The 21,117-nt window shown below is 42.8% G+C and overlaps 1 protein-coding gene across 2 annotated transcripts in view; it reads left to right on the top strand.

Moving 5' to 3' along the window:
- Positions 1–21,117, top strand: part of arid3a (AT rich interactive domain 3A (BRIGHT-like)) — a 55,701-nt gene that overhangs the window by 11,962 nt on the left and 22,622 nt on the right. For both annotated transcript variants that reach the window (XM_050054444.1, XM_050054443.1), the window contains exons 2-3: positions 4,391–5,139; positions 5,229–5,511. In XM_050054444.1, coding sequence (XP_049910401.1) covers positions 4,799–5,139; positions 5,229–5,511 — 624 coding nt within the window. In that variant the 5' untranslated portion in view covers positions 4,391–4,798. The remainder of the gene's footprint in view (positions 1–4,390; positions 5,140–5,228; positions 5,512–21,117) is intronic.

Below are 21,117 nucleotides of genomic sequence, written 5' to 3'. Positions count from 1 at the left end.
GAAGTGAATTTGCCTATAACACTAAATGCAAAAATGAAGGGATAGTCTTTATCTGAGTCCTCTTTAATGTGTCAGTGAGTAGCGCAGAGACAAGTTGCCTCCGTCAAACCAGATCCAGTTAGGTAAGATGTTTAAATCCTGCTTATACTGGTGCTATTCTCCATCTGACAACTGTAGGCGTTCAGTTGTGCCTCTTTTGCCCTGAAAGAATGTAATGAATCAATATTGAATATCTGTCGGCTGCCTGGCTACATCTGCTCCGTCAGTTGTCACTTCCTTCACCCGCTGAAGAAACACAAGTTTCACAGCTCTTGTTTCCTTGCGCAACACTTCTGTAACATACAGCTATAGTATTTGGTGACTGAAGTAATTCTTCCTGTGCATGCTGTGGTTCACGATTTGCTGCTGACGTAAGATTTTGTCAGTGTGTTCCATTCTGTGGCAAAGTGCGTTTTGTGGTTCGGGCATTTGAGCTGTTGAACTAACGTAAGGAGCTGCAGGGTGTCAACTGTATGCTGAATGCTTGTTTAGGTACGAGTGAAGAGATTTGTCATTTGTCTTGTTTTCCTTCAAACTTGCTATTGTGGTTTAGCCAGTTCAGCACATTGTTACATGTTTTTAAGAGGCCAGTCAACTTTTCTGTATAGCTTCCTGTAAAATAATGTGTTGTTAAGGTGTGGAGACAACAGCTGGATGAAAACGTATCATGTTCTCGCTTTCTTCTATGGGGAAAAAGGTACATTAACACATCTGACGCACAATTCCTTACGCATTTACTGATACTGTGTAATTGTATATTGTACTGATCTCCCAGGTGAGTCAGACCTGTAGATGTCAGGTTGTTGCACTTGCTGACAGGGAAACACATGTCGAGGCTGAAATGTCTTCTCTTAAACAGTGATAACCAGGATGTTTGTGGGTGTCGTCTCTCTTCTCAGCATGTATTCATGGCTCTGTAAATATAAGATAAATGTGGATGGAAACAGAACTTAATTTCACTCATGAGCCACTGGAAAGACCTTGAATCTTGCGTATAACCACAGTATACACTGTTTGTCCTTTGCTTGAGTTCAGAACGTGCTTACATTACACATTACACTGCCATACGCATGAAATGCAGTCGTGATTTTCTGTGTAATTCCAGTGAGCCACTTGAGCTGCACGCAAGAGAAAAACAAACCTCTTTGCCTGTAGCCTTCCAAGAAAAGATGATGTCCTCTGGTTATATAATCATAGCAGTGTGATGATGAGGTGTAATATGGGCAAGGATTGCTGTGGTGGTCACATTTGAGACAGGTTAGTCTGGGTGTGTGTCGTAGTGACTGGTGTCACAGATGGGGCTTATTGCTTGGCAGAGTCAAACAATGTTGATCTGCGTTTCCATAAGCAGTGTAAATGTTCCGAGTTGTGCCCCACCCGAGATGGATCATATCCAGAGTGGAGCCAAGGCGCACCTGACTACCTCCAAGCAGGTTGCAGCGATATCAGATGGGCTTTGTCATCATTAGTCAGCATCAACATTCGGTGACAATTCAGTGACGTTTTTGAATAAAATGCATCGCAAATAAAGGAACCATCAGAAGAGTGATTCATATTTCATATACAGTACTCTAGCTTTAGTCTGAGAGAAAATAATTAAATTCACTTTGCTGCCCAAAGGCCCCTGGGAGCTACCGGCGACTTTAAAGGTGGTATGTTTTCTTGTGTGTTACTCAATGCATGAGATGACGTAAATCAATCAACACCTTAAATGTCAACTTAAACTTTTCCATTTGTTTTTATTGTCTCTCATGTGTGACACACACTGTAGTGATGATTGAATCTTCAAGCACTGAAAAAAACTGTTTATGAATTTCAACCAGATAATGCAAACTGCAAATATTCTATTTCCTCATACTGTGTGTCAAAAGTGCTTTTAGACACAAAGGGTAGCGCTGCTTTCCGGCATTGGATTCTCGATGGGCGGGCCAGTAGGGATGTGAGCTGTCAGCTCCTGGATGTCAAACATGGCGGCTTGTTTGGCAACTATCTCTTTCTCACTTGAAACCATTTGAGGCAAGAAAGAAGCCATGTAGTTGCCAAATCTGTCTTCATTTTAGATCAACGATGATTAGTTTTATATCGTACCCTAGAATTACCTTTAATGCAAATAAGGAGCTGATGCACTGTCGCTCACAGTGCAAGGGGGCTCAATCAGAATGATTTGCACAGCTGCTTACATAGACAGTGAATGTGAAGCATTGAAATGATGAATCCTGTAGACACACGCCTTCATTTAGAGGAAAAAACTGGCAAAGCGTTGTTCTTGAGCTACCCAGACATAGCAAGCTGGAGGAGATGGGCATCTGGTGTACGTTCATGCTGTGCCAAGAGATACTTAAACACTTTTAGAAAGTTGTTAAGCACAATAAAATTAGCAGGACGGACTGAAAATTATTCCGTTGGTTCACAAGCACAAGTGCGTCATCAGTTAAAGGCATACCTTCAAGTGGGTAGCCCTGTTGCATAGAGATGCAAATCCCTGCCGCGCCTGGCTGACATGCCAAGTCAAACCGAGTCAAGCCAAGCCAGTGCATGTGTGCGGAAAAATGCTAAGAGTTTCCCCATGTGGTGTGGTCTTGATCTTGCCTCAAGGAGCTGCTGATTAAAAAAGACTTTGTGAAACCTTGGTCTGCTGGAGGGAAGTTTTATTGGGTTTTACGATTCTGATTCTGCTGCTTCAGAGGCTCTTTGCACTCGGACATTAATAAAATATTTTTTGCCTTTTTTTTTTTAATGTTTAGTAGTTGTAATATTGGCAAATATCAGCTGTCAGTGTATGAGTAAAAGAGAAGATGTATAGATTAAAGATGTGATGGGGGAACAAGGGTAGAAAGAAGTCTTCGGACAATATACATTTACAGTATATCAGTTTTTAGGTGTTACTGAATATCGGCACAACCTAAAACCACAATATCAGCACAGGGCAGCTGAGTCGCTCGTAACAGTGATTCACATTTAACTGTAACAAATTTATGCTTTCATCCGGAGTGTTCACAGTGTAAAAGTGCAAAACCAGACATTTCTGAAAGTACAAGATCGGGGCAGGTGGTGGATACAGAGGTCTGCCTGTTACTGTATTAGTCAGCGTGGCTGAGATGAGTGGTGGTGTACAGTCAGCGCTGCCTCCTGTCATGACTGGCACTTCAGCATGTCCAGCACCTGCACTGGAACTTCATTTCCCCACATGCTGTTGATTTGGTGTTCAGCTCTTATCTCTGCCTGACTGATCTGAGCCACAGACCCAGACTTCTTAACATTTCGAACATGTTCTGAGTAAACAGAGAGTGCACAGGACAGACATTTCTGCTCTCTCTCCTGGGCTATAGGTAGGATTGCTGATGTGTTGTAACAGTTGACTAAGCTGTTTATTAAAGACACCTCTTTGCATACTCAAGCACTTTTGGGAACAGGTATGTAGGAGAAGCATCACTGCCTACAGAAGTTTCAGAAAAAACTCCCCACTGAGTCTCCACACTTGATATAAAACATTTTAATGAGGGGAAAAACACACCAGTCATACCTGAGCATAGTCACCTCTGGATATTAATTCTGTGTGTTTAATTGAGACAATAAAGACGAGACAATGTTGACTGACACTCTACTTTGCTGGCGGGCTGAAATTCATCTTGGCTTCGAACCAACCAGGTGAAGAAAGTGACGGTTCTTCCTGTGATTTCACTTCCTCTTGTTGTCGAGGCTAAACACTCTGTCCTGTGCGTGCGGCTTGTCTGGCCTGTTTGTGTGAGTAATCCTGCACATGTTGCACAACTGTCGACTCAGGGACTGCGCCTTTATGCTTCACATGGATTTCAGACTGAAATTAGCATTTATGTGTGTGACATTGGGTAGTTTCTTCTCTGCCACATTTTCTTGAGTTATGATTTGAGTTGACAGGGTGGCCCTGTAGTCATCACTGTACTTTTCTGCTTGGCTGCAACTCCCAAAAGTTTAACAAAATTTTAGCCAAACTCTTGATAGTCATGAATCTAAAAGTGACTGATCAAGTTCCTCAAATAATGCGCTGGGCTTTTTCTTGCTGCATCATCCAGTAACTTGTATTATCTCTGTCTATAATGTGGGGGTTTGCAAAACTGACAGAATGAAGCCAACGCAATAGCAAAAACAAAACAACATAAACAAATTAAGGTTATTTGTTTAATCTGAGCAGTATAAATCAGTAAAACGAGAGTTTAAGATGTCCACAAAGTTTAAATATAGAGACATATTATCTGTGGCTTTGGGGAAAGTTGTTAAACAGTTTTGACGCTGCCATAACTGAAGGTACTGAATGTTAACAGACAGTGGGGAAGTAGCAGTCTGAGACTCTGTTATTCTTTCTCTCCCGTAGGTCTTTGTAGTCTGTCAGCATACTCTTGTCCTCCTACCTTCGCTTCCGCTACCCGTGCCTCATTGAACGCTGTGCGACTCAGCTCTGCTGCCGGCTTCAGTTTTCCCCCAACTGCAGGAAAAACCATTGAGACAGGAGAGAGGCCTCTTTCTCCAGGACTGCAGACGGCTTTTCTCAGAGCTCTGACCAACCCCCCTCCTCTTCCTCCTCCTCCTTCCACTTCATAACCATAACTTCCAAACCTCAGGCCAGTTGCTCGCTGCTTCACCACAGACACGGTTGGCATTCATTCTTACTGGGCAGAAGGATCATCGTCCATTGTCCCCCGACTGACTCCAGAGTGGTGCACCTTCAGTGGGGGAGGGAGGGGAAGGAAGGCAGCTGAACGCCGTGCTGCTTTCCCCGGAGATGAAGCTGCAGGCTGTCATGGAGAACCTGCACAGGCAGCAGAGGGCCAAGCTGCTGATGGAGCAGCAGCTACAGCAGCAGGCCGCCGCCCAACAAACTCAGGTCCGCACAATTGTTGGAGGAGGGGATGAGCCGATGGGGAGCCCGGCCCCTGAGGCGGAGCAGGCCCAGATGGCAGCGCTGGCGGCCATGCGTGCCGCCGCGGCCGGGCTGCAGAGGGTATCAGACAGCCCCATGTCAGATCGCAGCAGTGGTGGCGAGGACGAAGGTGATGACGATGACAATGAAGATGGCGAGGAGCATTACAAGGACATGATGGGGTCAGATGAGGAGGAGCAGATGTGAGTACTGAATTTCTAGAATCTGTGCCAGTGATGTTCTTCATCAGTGCATGTATTTTTTAACAATATTCTGTTTTTAATACACACAGCAAACAGAAATGGGACGAGGAAGACTTTGAAGGCGAGATGGAAGAAGACTTTGATGACGACCTGGCGGAAGAGGGTCTGCCGACGGGCCATGATGCAGTGGCTCCTGGGAAAGGCATCCTTCTGCTGCCCCACCGCCAACTCCACCCTCATTCCCAGCTGCTAAAGGCCCGTCCCAGTGTCGAGCAGGAGGCCCGCATAGCAATCCTGCCTCCCCACGCCACGCACAGCCATCTGGGCGGCCAGGACCACGGAGAATGGACCTACGAGGAGCAGTTCAGACAGGTAGGATGTTTTTGTATTTCTTCATATACCTCCTGCTCCACTGCTTGGTATGCTTTTCTGTTGCACTCTTTTTAATGTATTATCACATGCAACTGGATGTTTCTGCGGGAGATTCAGTCCTATAAAAGTCTGCAACTTTGACTCTTGCAGTCATATTGTCACTGTGGAGAATCAGCTTAATCCCTAGAGAATATCCTACAGTCAGCTGCTGTAGCACACAGAGTATCGACATAAATCTAAAATGTTAGTTGTTGACCGGTGGGCCACATCTGGCCTTCACACCCGTCACATCATGTCACTTTCCCAGCTGAAGTAATACGACCAGGGTGGGAAATTAACACCAGCCACTGGCCAAATGTTGATAAAGCCTGAGCTGAGGCTTTTAAGTTTGTCTTTGCCACCTGACATTCTGGCAGGGTACATCTGTCAAAGGTTCTTGTTTAAAACAATCAGTTTTTCTGGCAGAGCGGCTTAGTGCCTGGTGAGACTTGACATTTACTAACTGCTGTGACCTGAGAGGGAAATGAATAGGACTGCGAGCAGAGGCAGAGAGGCTGAGGGCAGTGTAAGGGGAGGGTGGTGGTTTAGGGTGCATTTTAACAGCTTTACCATGCGGCCGTTTACTGTAAACATGCTAGTGGGCTGGATATTATGAGGGAGGCCCCGGTGGAATAAGAGCGGCTGTTTACATGAAGAGACTTGAGTCTGTCAACGGCTTAGTTTATATGGAGGGCTGCTGCTGAAAAGACTGAGAGACGCGGGAACGATGTAGAATCTTGTTGTAGAAAACTTGTTGTATAATTCTTAATTTTTGTATTTTCTGCCAAACAAATTGATGCCAATTGTAGTGTCGATGGACAATTCTACAATTCTGGTTGCCATCCACCATTAGTACAGTATGAAATGAGATGAAAATACTCAATTTTGGAGAAAATGGATCACTACAGTAAACATTTCTGTGGTGATGCATAAGAGGAATGACTTTCTATGACAATAAAAGTAACAATTAGTATCCATAATTGAATCAGTTCATCAATGAAACCTTTTAGACTTGCTTCTGCTTTTGCTTAAAAACTAAAAACTAAAGCCCATTTCCCACTGTACACAAAACCTACCAACACCTACTAACATCTGGCTTTTGTATTTAATGGGGAAGGTTACAAAAGGCTTTCGGTCAAATAACTCAGCAGTAATCATGTGTATATATATCGGCTCCAGTTCCGATCGGCTATGATGGAAACATGACACCTGGTTGGACACGCCAATTTTATGCTGCGTTTCATTTACCTCGTAAGTCGAAGGCAGCAGCTAAGAATGACGTCACGCCATTTTGCATTCTACATTTTGCGCGTACAAACACTGTACCAACATGTACACAGGTAGAATTTGGACAGCACTCTCTGTACATGTGTTTTAATGAGATTCAAATAAGACAGAGGTGCTATTAAACAGTATAATTCTTCAGTTTTCACTACTGTTGATGCATGGAGCGGCCATCTTGGATTTTGAGGTCAGGGTTGGTGAGGGTCCTCCAACTGAAATCTGACTTCGAGGGGCGTTCCAGTTGAAATTAGCTCCTTAAAATCTAGTCGGCACCAAGTCTGAGAGAGAGTCTGAATAGGTAAAAACATTAAAAAAAAAGAAGTTACCACCGTGGCATTTCCACTGGCCCCCATGCTGCTTTCTACTGTTTACAAACCTGTTTTCTGGCCTGTCTGAGACATCAAATGTGACACACACAAAAAAAAACCCAGAAAGGCATACTCGTCTGCAGAGCCCTGTCCATGGCTCCTGTCTTCTGGCTCTGTAAAAGCAGTTTATCACCTATTTTTAATGGGTTTTCCCATGTTTAAAAAACCCTTCGTATATGTGCTAATTTTGGTGGGAAAACGGTATAAGGCTGGATATAAGGAGGGCAGGGTATAAGCCTGCTGTACTGGAATTCAAGTGTGGAATATTATCGAACCGCCATTTTATGCAAAGGCAGCTTATATGACATAATTTAAGCCACTGTTGAAACTCAAACACACATATGGCCTGTAGCAATATTTCCAGTCATTAAACATGTCTGGCAGTGTGAGCAGCAGCTCATCTTTTATCCAGACAGAGATTAACAGACTCTTTAAGGAGAGGAAGCCGGTTTGGGAATTGTTAGGAGGAGATTTTTATATTGATGCCTTCAGTATGTTGGAGGTAAACAAACTTTAACCCGACCGTGTGCTTCATTTTTAAACCTAACTGTATATTCTGTAATTTAAGGCCTATATCTTGTAATTACAGAGCGTATGGAATATAACTCCTCTAAAACCTACACTCTGCTTCTCTAAATAGTTCACCCCTCCCTCCGTAAAGCCCCATGTGAATGACATGAATTGATACTCTCAACAGTTGGTGGTTTTCATATGTCAGGTAGGAAAAGCAGAACATTTTTATCATGACATGTCAGTCAGTCCCGGACGGTTATATAATCAAGACAGCCAGTATATTGCCTGTAAAGATAGTGTTACCCAATCCATTGTTGATTAAACGCCTACACAATGTCAAACTCCTCCTACTATAGGGGGACAGAGCAGAGGGGAAAGACCAAACTGTGTGCTGTTTTTTAAAACCATCTGCATTTTAAAGTGATAAAGGAAATAAAGTAACAACGGTCACATCTGTTTGCAGGGAGTTGTTGCTCTCAACCTCTGCAGTGCTGATAGTTTAACATTGTGAATCAAGGATTTTGGTCATGCACGTTATCTACACAGGGCTAACTTGGCCATTGGATGATTACTGTGATTAGTAATAATTGCAGCTTTAGCCTGTGGTTATGATGCTCCATGAATGTGCTGTGTAAAGCAAAAGTGACCAACCTGTTATGACGAAGACAGTCTGTCCCTTGATAATTCTAGCCCCATGCAAATCAAACTCGGTGATTTCAGCCTTAATTTATATTTAGTGGGCGCCATTTTCCTTCTGCTTCTTCTTTTTTTGTCTGAAACTGCCATTTGTGGTTTCTTCTCGTCACGTGAAAAGGAGACAACGCTGAAATCTGCAGGCCACAGTTTTTAAATACATTCTCAGTCAAAACTGTGTTCAGGAGGTTAAGAAATGTCACATGTTGAAATTATATTGTAATATCTGTAACAGTGGTGAGTCGTAAGCCCAAAGCAAAATATCATGACTTGGGCTGCACACAAGCAAATGTGAAGCTGCCTGAAAAATCAAATGAAGCAGCTATCAAGGCAACTTCACCTTAGAAGCATGTCACCCACCCTCATAAACATCCATAAGTGGAGCTTCATACAGTTCGTTTTGATACCCAACAATCTCTCGTCGGCAGAAAGAAAAGATTTGACTTTAAGGGGCTCCTACTAGAACTTGTTTTCAAGCTTTCATTTCTTTAAAAACACTTAATTTTCCTGTAACTATAACTGCTGTAACACCTGTATCCACCCTCTGTCTTAGAAGGCTTTGCTTTGGCTTTGCTTTAAGCCCCCCTCCCGAGGAAGCCTAGTCTGCTCTGATTGGTCAGCACTTGCAGGTCGGAATATATTGTCACTTTCTACCTTAAAAAATTGCAGATAAAAGCTTCTAATTCAGATTCACAACCAGACATGTTCCAATAGGAATGTGATCCAAAATCAGGGAGAAATTAACATTTGCAGTACGGTTTGGCTGATGGACCGCCAGTGGCTGTCAGTCACTGTCCACTGAGCCTGACATCATGTAAGTTATTAATACCTGAGTAAGTTATTAATACTGCATGAAACCGTCCACCTTACACCTTCTCTTCCCATCTCTCTGTTTTACTCTCACACACAAACACACACACACACACACACACACACACACACACAAACACATCTTCGAGAGCACTGTCCTGTTCGTCTCTGTCCTTGTCTCAGTCCTTACAGTTGTGCTACTGTAATGCATTAAGTTGGCAGTTTGCAAGTCGGGTCCAATTCGAGGGGTTGATTAATGCATATTTTTGCCCTCCCCTCCCAAACAACGTCATCTTCCATCAGGATGTTTCATGGTGGTCATCGTCATATGCCAGTTTGGTAGACATCGCCCGCACTATTCGGGAACCAAGCCTACATGGGTCCCTGACATTAGCATGTAGCTACATGTAGCAGCATAAGCTATGTTGTGTAAAAGGTTGTAGTAATGTGCTTGGTTACAAATTGGTCACGAGCTGATGTCAGCTTGGGGCAAAAGTAGGAAAACAATGCCGGAAAGAGAGTATTCGGACGCCTAATGATTTCTGCTCACAGTGATAATGTGATTATTTAAAATTGTCATCAGTCTGACATTATATGACATAGAATAAGGATAAACATAATGGGTCTCTGTCTATAAGTTAAAGCCAAAGTCATTGCCTTTCTCCTGTGTGTGCAAAACAAGGGATTGATTCTACACTAGACAAACGCTACCAAACGCTGTACTACAACTATTCTTTACCATGTCTTGCTATCTAAATTAATCTTACACATTGGCGTTGAGTGTCCAGCAGCTGCAGCTGAGGCAGAAGTGTGACAGCAGATGACAATCAAGCCGAACTATGAAATCATACATGTGCCTGACGGTCAATTTTTATCACAAAAATCATTTTAAAAGTTGTAAAAGCAGCATCTCTTGATAACTGGATAAGGCCCCTGTGTTTTGGGCACAGGCAACATCTGGCTTTAGGTGAGATATGCATTTCCATCATAATTGTGTATCATTTTTTTCTTACATACACACACACACACACACACACACACAGGACACACTTTTCGAAAGTAATGTAGCGTTCCTTGTAGTTGCATATGAGTTGTGTATCCTTTAAGCAGTAAGGATCATGTTGTCATAAGACAAGATGGTATATATGTAGTAAAGTGCTCATGGCAGTCATGATCTCAAGTCTGAGTTAAAAAAAAATCATCATCTATCATTTTGAAACCCTATAACTAACACATACATGTGTTCTGGAGTCACATCGTGTGTAGGTTGAGTATTTTTTTAGGGCACACAGGGTGGGGAGGAAGGGGTTAATGCTGTACAGTTTATTTTGGGCAGGTGGGTGGTGGCTGTTGGAATGTGCCTGAGGGAGGGTGATAATGTGGCCACTGGGAACCCCAGATCCTCAGCAGAAACCCTGCGTGCCTCTATCAGTCCGCAGCAGTTGGAGCTCTTCCAAACGGAGAACTGTCCTCTTCTCTGTTGTTTTTAAGTCACGTCATTGCAAAGTCCCAGTATCACGCACAGTGTCACTATGGGCATCACAACAGCAACGATTCATTAACCAGTCCAGGGTAAACGTCTCTATTAAGAAATATAACTTACCTTATGGAAAGACTTTGAAAAGCTTTGGGAGAGGAAATTCAAAAGAGAAACCCCTTACTCATGTGGGAGGGGATTCAATAATTTAGATGGGAAAATGTCAATTAGAAAAGTGAACAGGACGTTTTAACAGTTGGTAGAGGTGCAAACCACACCAGGCTTATAACTCATGAATCCGGTTTAATCAGACCAGTAAAATAAGTCTGATAAATTAGGTTCAGTGAAAGTCCTTGAATATCAGTTCTTCACACCTGTCTAGTTCCAAGTTGCCATGTAGGTGATGAAGCATGCACACAAACCCCACTTTTAGGTGAGGTTTTGCCCCCAGGCTGTGTGTGTGTGGTTAAGATATATCAGCCAAGGCCCGACCTGCATTCCTGGTGGATCAGCCAGCCACCTTCCTCTCTCTCCCCGCTCTCGAACTGAAAGGTCAGACTAAATCAAGCCAGGAGGCGCTGCGGTTTTTAAGTGAATTGATTGAAATATTCAAGGCACTTTGGCCGGGGTGTCATAAATGGCTGTGGCAGGGTGCGGTTGCATTAAATAAAGGATTCAAGCAGATATCAAATTATGCCAGCATTGTTGGATATGTTTATTTTGAAATCAAAACTTATTTGCGTTGCTGGTGGAGTGCCATTTCAGAGGAGTCATTTCAGTTGCTGCAACCCTTGAGTTCTCCCTCATACATCTGCCCCATTAAATATCCATATCAGTATCACTCTTGTACTTTTAATTCCCAGGAAACATTAATGCTCCTTTTAAAATTAAAGGGATACTTCGCTCACAAAATGACCATATGTATATCAGTTACTCTGCACGTGTTACATTGAATTTGTGAAGAAAACTTTTTGTTGCATGCCTCAAGTGAGCAAAGAATCCAAAAATGGAGAACATTTTTGATCAATTGAAGTGAAGGGGGCTGCGTCTAACAACAGCAAAAGTATGTCAAATCATCCATTTGCAAACTCTCTCTCTCAGTACTTCCTAAACCCGTTCATTTTGCTAAAACTAAACAATTTAAAACACTCCCGCATAAACAGTGTCACACAAGCACAAGTAGTGTGCCTGGGCAAGAGCATGCGATTGAACTCGTCTCAGTGGAATGCACGAGCAGAGATCAAACACACGCTTACGAAAATGCATGTGTTGTGGGAAGTTCTGCGCATGAACTACGGTAGCAATGTTTGCTAGTCAGCCTTACTTTCCTTGGTAAACTTGTCCTGTTATGAGTTAGCCAAGAGCTATAAACTTGTTGGCTAGCTGCTGGACTCCCAACATTATGAATCTAAGCGAAAAAGAAATGAGAACATTAGAATTTATATTGTCATGTTTCATGTAGAGACGCATTTCCACCAAACACTTTCGGTAGGCTGTATGGACATCTACTGAAACCATAGATCTGTTTAGCGTGTCCACCACAGCAGTACTCTTGTTATGTAGGCTGGGTTGTTAGCCATGTCACTGCTCCATCCCGATCTCGCTGTATATCCTCCTCACTGACAATGGAGAGAAACATCTGCACCTCACTGATTGTCCATGGATGGGGTTGCGTGACATTTTCAGCACAAAAAAAGAAGCAGGCTGGAGTGTTTAATGCAGAGCAGGGAAGCAGTGCTGCCGGAGTGCACATGAACAATGCTCCACCACATTTTTTCTCCAAGTGAGGAAATAGAATAGTTACAGTTCACGTAATCTGGTCGAAATTTATGCACATTTTTTAAGCGCTTGAACATCCAATCAATCACTAAAGTGTATGTCATGCAAAAGAGCCAATAAAAACATTATGTTGAAATTTAAGGTGTGTTGATTAATTCATGACGTCAATATGGAGGAAATCACTCCACCTTAAAAGTTGCCCGGTGAATAAATTTTTTTTTTCTCAGTGTGTATTTGCTTACTGCTAGTAAAGATGAAAAGGCAGCAGGACATTGTTTTATTTTATAATTATAGTTGACTAATGTATGCAAACTTGCTACCACAGGAACATTGGTTACAGTCCATTGTAGTCCGAGCAAGAGTTGCGATTCTCTATTGACCAGTCGACGGACTGTTTCTAGGTCCACCATTGGATCGGTGTGCTAGGTACCCCAATAGAGGGGTGACAAAAAAACGTTGTATTGCTACCATCCATTGACGATGGAAACACAGAAATAACTGCTCTTATGTGAGCTGAGCTGAACTGGACCGGACTGCTTGGTGACAGCAAGGCTTTTGTCAGTTAGCTAATGTGTTCCCAGAGACACTGTAGTTCTTTGGCTCCTGAGAAGCTCCACAAAATATCTACAGATGTACGATTACAATCTGGTTTCATTAATGTGTCGTCAATGCTACGGTTCACGTAACTCCCCTACTCCCCTGCCCCCTTTATAAACAATATCCTCCTCAGGCCAGAATTCGTCCAAAGGCCACGTAGAGCCTTTGAAGTCTCCTCTCTTGTGTCTCTGTCTGCTTTAAACACCAGCAGCTGGGCAGATGGAGCCCAGATGGACAGTAAAGTAGGGATGTCTTTAAAAATTCATGGCACTCACCATGATCAGGGCGAATGGAGGGGAGTTGGCATTAAACATTAAATTGCTCACACACACACACACACACACACACACACACTCACTGGGAGTGGGGGAAGGGGGCTGTTAGTGACTACAGGAAGTGTGTAGCTCGAATGAGAGCCAATTGGGAGCGACACTTATTGGGATTGCCCGTCAGGTTTCTGCTGATACAGCTGTCTGATAAGTGCTTGTCGGGTTTATATTCCTGCGTAGTCTCGTACAGGCCTTTTGATCCCCCCTCGGGTTGTATGAATAGGACGGATCGTGTTGTTTTTGCATTTTTATATGAACGTAATGAATGTAGAGAGAGAAAGAGCTGCCTTTAATTAACAGATATGAGCTTTCCGAACACGTCTCACATCTAACATTACTGTTTCTCTACAATATGGTGTTGACAGGTTGTCACAATCACGCAATTAATACATTGTTTTCCATTTAATTGACAGCTTGTTGTCCTTCATCCCTTGATCCACTGGCCTTTTTTGCTGTTAATGAATAGCTAACTCCAACATGCTTAATAATTATAAAGTTATGTCTTTGCACAACTTGGTAGTTACTCATGCAACATTTTATTCACTACACTTTGTTTTTTCTCCAATCCATTAACTTGGATTTAACTTGTTATTTCAGAGTACATAAACTCCAGAGCAACAAACTATTTGATCAGCTGCAAACGCTTTTTTCCAGCGGAGTCTGCAGGGGTTTAATTAATCAGCACAAGGGAGTTTTCATTTAATGTATTATGTTGTGCCCGTGGCGAAACCTTTGCGTGCAGTGATCTGTGTTTAACAAAAAGAAAACAAGAGGTTAATGGGCCCTGTTCATGTCAGGAGAACAAAAGGCCAAAAACAAAGGTTGCTGCAGCATGGGAAGACCTCTAAAAGTCTTCCTGTTGAGTGGTGGAGGAGCAGCACGGGAGGGGAAAGAGTAGGTGTGACTGAGGGAGCAGAGAGAAAAATCAGTTGGCGTTGGGCTTTGAACCACTGCCAAGTAGAGTGTGTTGTACATGCTCGTTTTGACTGTGAGGCTCTGCAGAGCATTATAATCGTGTCCAACGCGCAGCACGGAGCTGATGTCAGAAACTGTACAGCCATGGGGATTCTGGAAATTGGCAGGCGCTCAATACGGAGGAGGAGAGGGGGGTTGGAGCAGGAATGTAAACAAAGATTGCATAAAGGCTGAGGCTAGCTCCTTCGTCCTGTCTTTTTCTCTGGCTGTTGTGTTATACAGTATAGATTTTATTTTGGCCGCTGGGTCACTTGTGTGTTTTCTCCCTCGAGCTTCCTTCTGACTTCAGTGTGATCATATGAGGAAATTATTTTTTTTGAGCCTTGCATAAATCCTTCATTGTCTTTGCCACTGTTGTGTGTGAATCTTATTTTTAATCTCTCTCTTCTTCCTTTCTAAAGAAAATATGTGAGTGCTGGTTTATCTCTTTCTTTCCCCTTTTCGTCCCCGTATAAGGAACTCTGTACTGTATCCCTGTGTCTTAGCGTGAGCTCAGAAATAGAGCTGCACTGAATGGTTGGAGTTGTCAGCAAACAAAACCCTTAAGAGACATCTTTTCATGAATGCTAGCGGATGGCATACATTTGAACAAAAGCGGTGCATGTGTGTGGTCGCCTTCAGATGCTTCTAAAAGGCAGCGTGCTTTGAAAGCATTCAGTCTTGAAAGAATCAATTAAGAAATAGGTCAGACATTTTGCTGTACGTTCTCAAGGTCTGAAGCACGTCTCCGCGGTCAATAGCTCAAACATTATGCAGAGCAGCTGCCCCCTTCTCTGACACTGTATCATAAAAGACCCTGCGAGCGCGTTGATCCATAATCACATCTGACCCCTGTGACAACACTCGCTGCCCTGTCTGTATGATAATAGCTGAAATTCCTCAGTTGTGTGGGCATGGCGTTGTTCACAATACAGATGCAGATAGTGATTCTTAACCTCCATTTCACACCAGTATGAAGTGATAATAGACCCTTTCCACTGCATTTACTTTGACATGTCACAGCAAGAAAGCCACAGGCCTAACTAATAACATTGATAATGGCTGCATACCATTTAGATGAGTGCCAATTCCAGGATCCTGCAAGTATGCATGCTTGCTCATTGACAGTACTTAGTCTGAAATGATTACCTGCTAAAATGAGTCAAGATTTTCTGCAAAAAGGAGTATTTTCTCTGAAAGACATGAAACGTGTCAAGACAGTTTTGTTTGCTGCACGTTGTTTCCATATGAGAACTGGAGGTTGGACCTAAAAGGATGCTTCCCAGATTTTTAACCTGGTTTGTGTCACAAAAAATGTGGGCAGTATGTGTAAATAACCTGTGGTAAACTCCTCTCCATCTTACCAGTGTCCAGATCTCCTTGCTCATCTCGCAGCTCAAATTGTTGGCTCTAGGTCTGTTGCTCGAACCACCGATTGTACTTCTGCATTTTCTTAGGCGGAGACCAAGGACACAAAGAGTCTAGAAGTGGATTAAGAGAGATAGAGCTGCCCCTGTGGAAAACAGACAAGCTTGCATTCTGTGATCCACCAGCGGGAGCGTTTATTGGTCTGGCGTGGCACAGTGGATTCTAATAGTTGAAGGTTTTCTACCTCTTGGACAAAAGCAGATTCCTCAGTCCTTTTTCTCTGGTCATGTATCACCAATTTCAAAAGTACAGGCATACACAGCCCAGTTTTATGAAAAGACCATCTTTTCAGCAGTGAAACACTTATTTTAATGGGATTACTGTCTCAGGTAAATTGGAGTTTGCTAATTTGACATCTTGCAAATGACATATTTCAGGTTTAACAGTGTCTTGTCACGTTTTTGAGTTCTGACTTGTGGGCCCTCATTTTGTTACTGTGTCTCTTGCTCGTGCACAATCACAATCACGATGTAAGCATCTACACTCTTTGTATGCATGTTTGCAAGCAGGCAGTCATGGGTATAAACTGTGTGTTCAACTCAGAAACAGCATTCAACACGTTTATTAGGCCTGAAGAATAAACACACTTTGATGGGAAACAGTGAGCTGTAGGGTAGATTCATAGGTTTCGGCATTGGCTTGTCCGCGAGCGTCCACTTTGGTCCACATGACATAAATATTGTCACCCACCTATGTCTACAAGTGTCCACACTGACCCGTATGCCGACGTCTGCATGCAGCACCAACTGCACGCTTCAATCTCGTTTCAAACCCCAGTCCAATCCAAAACACTGCAATCAGGCCAGCCGCAGCCACCTTACCACAGTGAAGTTAAGTTTTAAGCTCACCTCCCAGCCCCCCTGTTCGCTGCTGGGGGCTGACGTGGACCCTCAATTGTGCTATGAATAGAACCGCGTTTGCATCCGCGTGACTACAGCTGTCTGCAGACATTCAATGCAGAAAGTATGTGAGAGCCTTTAAACTTAACTTTTTTTTTTTTTTTAACAGAAAAACTTGACAGGGCACATTCAAGTTTCATATAAGTTGTTTTTCTCAGGGTTTGTGCTGCCAGAAGTCCCACATCAGAATTTAAAGACTGCAAGTAGAGGACAAATCCAGGGGGTAGCTTGAGGTCAAACTGCATTCCACTCACTTATTGATTAGGGCAGGCTTTGCCACGTGGCCACGACATCTCAATCCCTGATGAGCCACACGGACAGATATCTGCCCTCCATGGGGCCAGATATGTTTTTAAGGCCACCGTCGTCGACCATTAAACTCATTGCCCTGCACATCCATCACTCTGATTGACGGTGCAAGCACCTAGCCACGTGTTGTCCCCTCTGCACAGCGAGGTGCTTCATACTGGGAGGCCTCAGCATAGCACAGTGGCCCTTTTTAGTCTTACCTGGACAGATTAAATTTCTCTTAGGCTACGTTCACATTACAAGGCTTAATGCTCAATTCAGATTATTGCCCCAGATCTGATCTTTCTGCCCAGACTGTCCATGACCATGTTTGAGGTGCCCCACATCTGACATCAATATGAATGGAGCCCCTCCCTGAAACACCTCACATATAACCAATAACGTCACACAAACACACACACACACACACACAAGCATGAAACAACAAAAAAACATCACGTGAGGAATCTGAGAAAAAAATCAATAACACAGGGGTGTAAACTTTCATCTTCCGAATGATTTGCTGAGTCAGATGAATTTGTCATGTTGAGGAGGGGGCTGGGGAGGGGGCTGCCCACTGACGTTTCTCAAATGGCAACCGAAGCACGTGGCTAATTATTATGCAGAATAATATCATCTGTTGTTTGTGTTCAGGATACAGGGCTGTCCTTACTGTTTAGGCTTCAGGATTATGAAATTGACTCAGACCTGTTTGGAAAAAATAGTATTTCTGTGTCCACACGACTCTGAAAGGATCAGATCTGTGTCACATGAGAGCAAAAATAATCAGACCTGGGCCACGTTTGCTTGTAACATGAACGTAGTCTGACAGGTCTTCATCCTGTTTGTATACAAGCACTGCAACAGACCTTCTCCTGAACTTTCAGCTACCTTTCTATCTCTGTGTCCATCTTTCTGCTTTCAGACAGAAACGTTATCACTGCATCTGTGCTGGCGCTGAATAAATACCTTCAGCTTTTACGCAAACGCTCATTAGATGTGTATCTAGGTCATAGCTTTCAACCATTTTGAGAGGAAGTTTCATTTACAGATATACATCTTATGTAAAGATATTTGTAAAGGGAAATTACATTGAACCAGACGACGCTGAGTGCAGCATCAGTTATTTGGTAGCTCTCTTTCAACACGCTGGTTTATAATTGTAAATTGCTGTTACACCCACTTCCCCTCCTTCAGTCTGTTTAGCCCTGCCCTGCCCAGTTTGGGTATCCATCATCGTGATACTACTCATTAGCAGTGCGGTTACAAGAGATTGCTCACAGCTACATACATCAGACTCTCCAGGGCCCTGAGAAAGCTGGCTGCTATTTCTGATTCTTATCCAAATCTGCAAGCCATGGCAGCTGATGGTAGCTGGCAGGAATGGCGTGCAGTATGTTAGCGTGGGATAGTGCTCATTCTGGTTTCATGTCCTGTCTCTGTCAACTGGTTTTACACCTTTGTCTCGTGTCAGCAGGGGATACTGTTCATCCAGTTATATCCGGCAGAAGCCGAGCATAAAAATCCTTTGACAAAGCCCTGCAGACTGACTTACAACTTCTCACACCATAAAGAAACCATGTCCACAAAGATAATTTAATTTCTATGGCATCATTGAATTTCCAGAGGCGTATTTCAGCATCAGGGAAATCATAGTGTTGGGAAATAAAAAGGAATTGTACACAAAAGTCATTTTATAGCAAAATATATTTAGAGCCTCATGCTTTGTTCTATCACTCCAATTAAAAGTACTAATTTATTGGGCTCCTCGGCTGGAAAAAGTACTCGATACCACTGCTTGTACAAGGTGTTGCCTTTGCTTCCGAAATACAGAAAATACAGACAGGAAGGTAGCCAATGTTTGCTCCTGCTATCACATGCCAGTATGCCCTGAGCATAGCATGAGCCAAACTGTGTGCTATAACTGCCTGTGGCTTGTAATGTTCATATCTCTATTTAAACACCAATTATTTGACATTATGTACAAATCAAAAAAGGTCTATTTGAATTACTTTAATTAAACCTTTATTTGACAGGTGGTTTAATGACATCAAGGTCTCTGTCTACTTTTGTGTTGAAAGACGAAGATGTTTTAACGACTGTGGGTTTATTTCAGTCATTTTATAGTGGAGTCAAAATGATTGTGGATGGTTTCACCATATAAATATAACACAAATTGTGTTGATTTGAAATGACCGGAAACTAAAGGATACCAGGACAAAAGGATGATAAATAAACTTTCACTGACAAATGTCGATTGTACTCAGGATTAAAGCTGCAATTTGTATTAAAGAAAAATACATATTTTCCTTTTAAACAGTATGTAAATTGACTATAACTTTCCTTAAGTAATAATAAGCATTTGGGTTCTTTCTTGTCAGATGACATTAATTACAAAACCAACCGATATGTTGGCAGAACGGGGGTTAAAACTTGATGTTTTCTGTCCAACTCAGAGTGGAAACCAAACTGAGAAACTTCATGAACAAACCAGGATAGGGTTAATCTCACAGCTCATAGACATCCTGTGTTTTCTGTCACAGTTGACCCATTAAGATATGTGGTTTTATTCAGCAGTTATGAAAACTGCCTGTGTATATTCTACCCACGCTTATCACTTTATTTCATTTTCAGGGTAAATGTGACTGCAGTAGATAAGGTGACGGTAGATTCAGCCAACCACGGCAGCGTTGTTTGTCACAGCAGGCCGTTAGCTCCTCATCCTCAGTCGATGGAGGTGATTTTACGAGGTCATCTGGTCAGTTAGGATTATGATGTGTTTGATCCTGCCAGTCAATAAAACAGCGTTCAATGCCTCTGCAATTGGAAGGCTCTATTGTTGCTGTTAATTGTGTGCATGTGGGGGGGATGGGCAGGGCGGAGAGCAGAGGAGACAAAGACATTCATTTTAATGTCAGTATACGCAGACATGTCGGTACAGTTTCTGTCACTCTGCTGTCAGCTCTGTCAACTGACTGGATTAAGTTATTTTCCAGATGAACATTGAGAAGTGCAAGGAAGAATTTAATTTGCATACTGACATTGAGTGTTGGCTAATTTGGCCCTTATAGTATATCTTTGATCGTTTTTACGCTGTTAGATCTCAGCTGTCAGCCATGCTGAACAGGTTCCAGGAGTTACTTTGTGATGAAGTGTTTTTTTGATCTTAGCCATGTGTCCTTGTCTGTTTCAGTTTGCAGTTTTTCTGACATTTCCTGGATTGGCTCTTGGCAGCCTTTAGAAAAAGCCGTGTGAAATATGCTGCTTTCAATCAAAGAAGGCTCAGAAGGAAAAGATGGTTTACTCGTCTGTCTTGACTTCTCTTGTGGCTGCATTACATTCATGTCCATTTTCCATCACCATGGGTAAAAACTTCTTTCTATTTGTTTTACAATGGATCTCTCCCTGATAAATCGATGGAGGCTAAATGTCACTCCCAGAAAAAAGCCCTTTCTCTTGAATTACCTCCATAAACTGGTTTCTCTGAGTAACCTGGTTACTTCAATGTATGTAAACTAGGGCTGAATATCGGTTAACTCAATACCTTTTAAGGTACTGACTGAAATAATGCATTACCAAGTTGTATCGAAACCTCTTCAGTCAAACAATACCTGCATTAAATACATTTTCTACCAGTATCTAGAAAAATGACTTTTTGTATGGTTTTGCTCGCAGCCAGTCAGTGCAAACATTCTTCAAGTCAATGTGTGCTCACTACTACAGCAGCTACAACCCATTCAGTGTGTGGTGTGGTGAGATCATAGACTGTTAAAGCAATGGACGTGGCTGCTGTGACGTCACCCATTGGTTTGTGGACTCCCATTTTGAAGTCTCAAGTTTGGCATTTTGGCCGTCGCCATCTTGGTTTTGTGGATCCAGTGACCAAAGTGTCCATATGACCATATTTGGGTGAGAGATTGGCGCTGTGGAGGAGTGAGGGGTGCATCTGACTGAAAAGCCGAGGACATTATCAGCAGACAGCCTGTCACTCAAAGCGGCCTGCCCTTAATTATGCATAAACTTTAAATGTAAATGGATGGGTTATATAGAAATTCAACCCCCATACAGTTGTCATGAAGGGGGAAATTATCTATAGAGACCAAACCCGTGTTTGTACCAGGCTGTAAACATGTTTATTTCTGCTGTTG

This window comes from Epinephelus moara, chromosome 10, assembly GCF_006386435.1.
Source record: "Epinephelus moara isolate mb chromosome 10, YSFRI_EMoa_1.0, whole genome shotgun sequence".
Taxonomy (NCBI): Eukaryota; Metazoa; Chordata; class Actinopteri; order Perciformes; family Serranidae; genus Epinephelus; species Epinephelus moara.
Note: the sequence above shows the minus strand (reverse complement) of the source record. Positions and strands in the feature narration are given on the sequence as shown.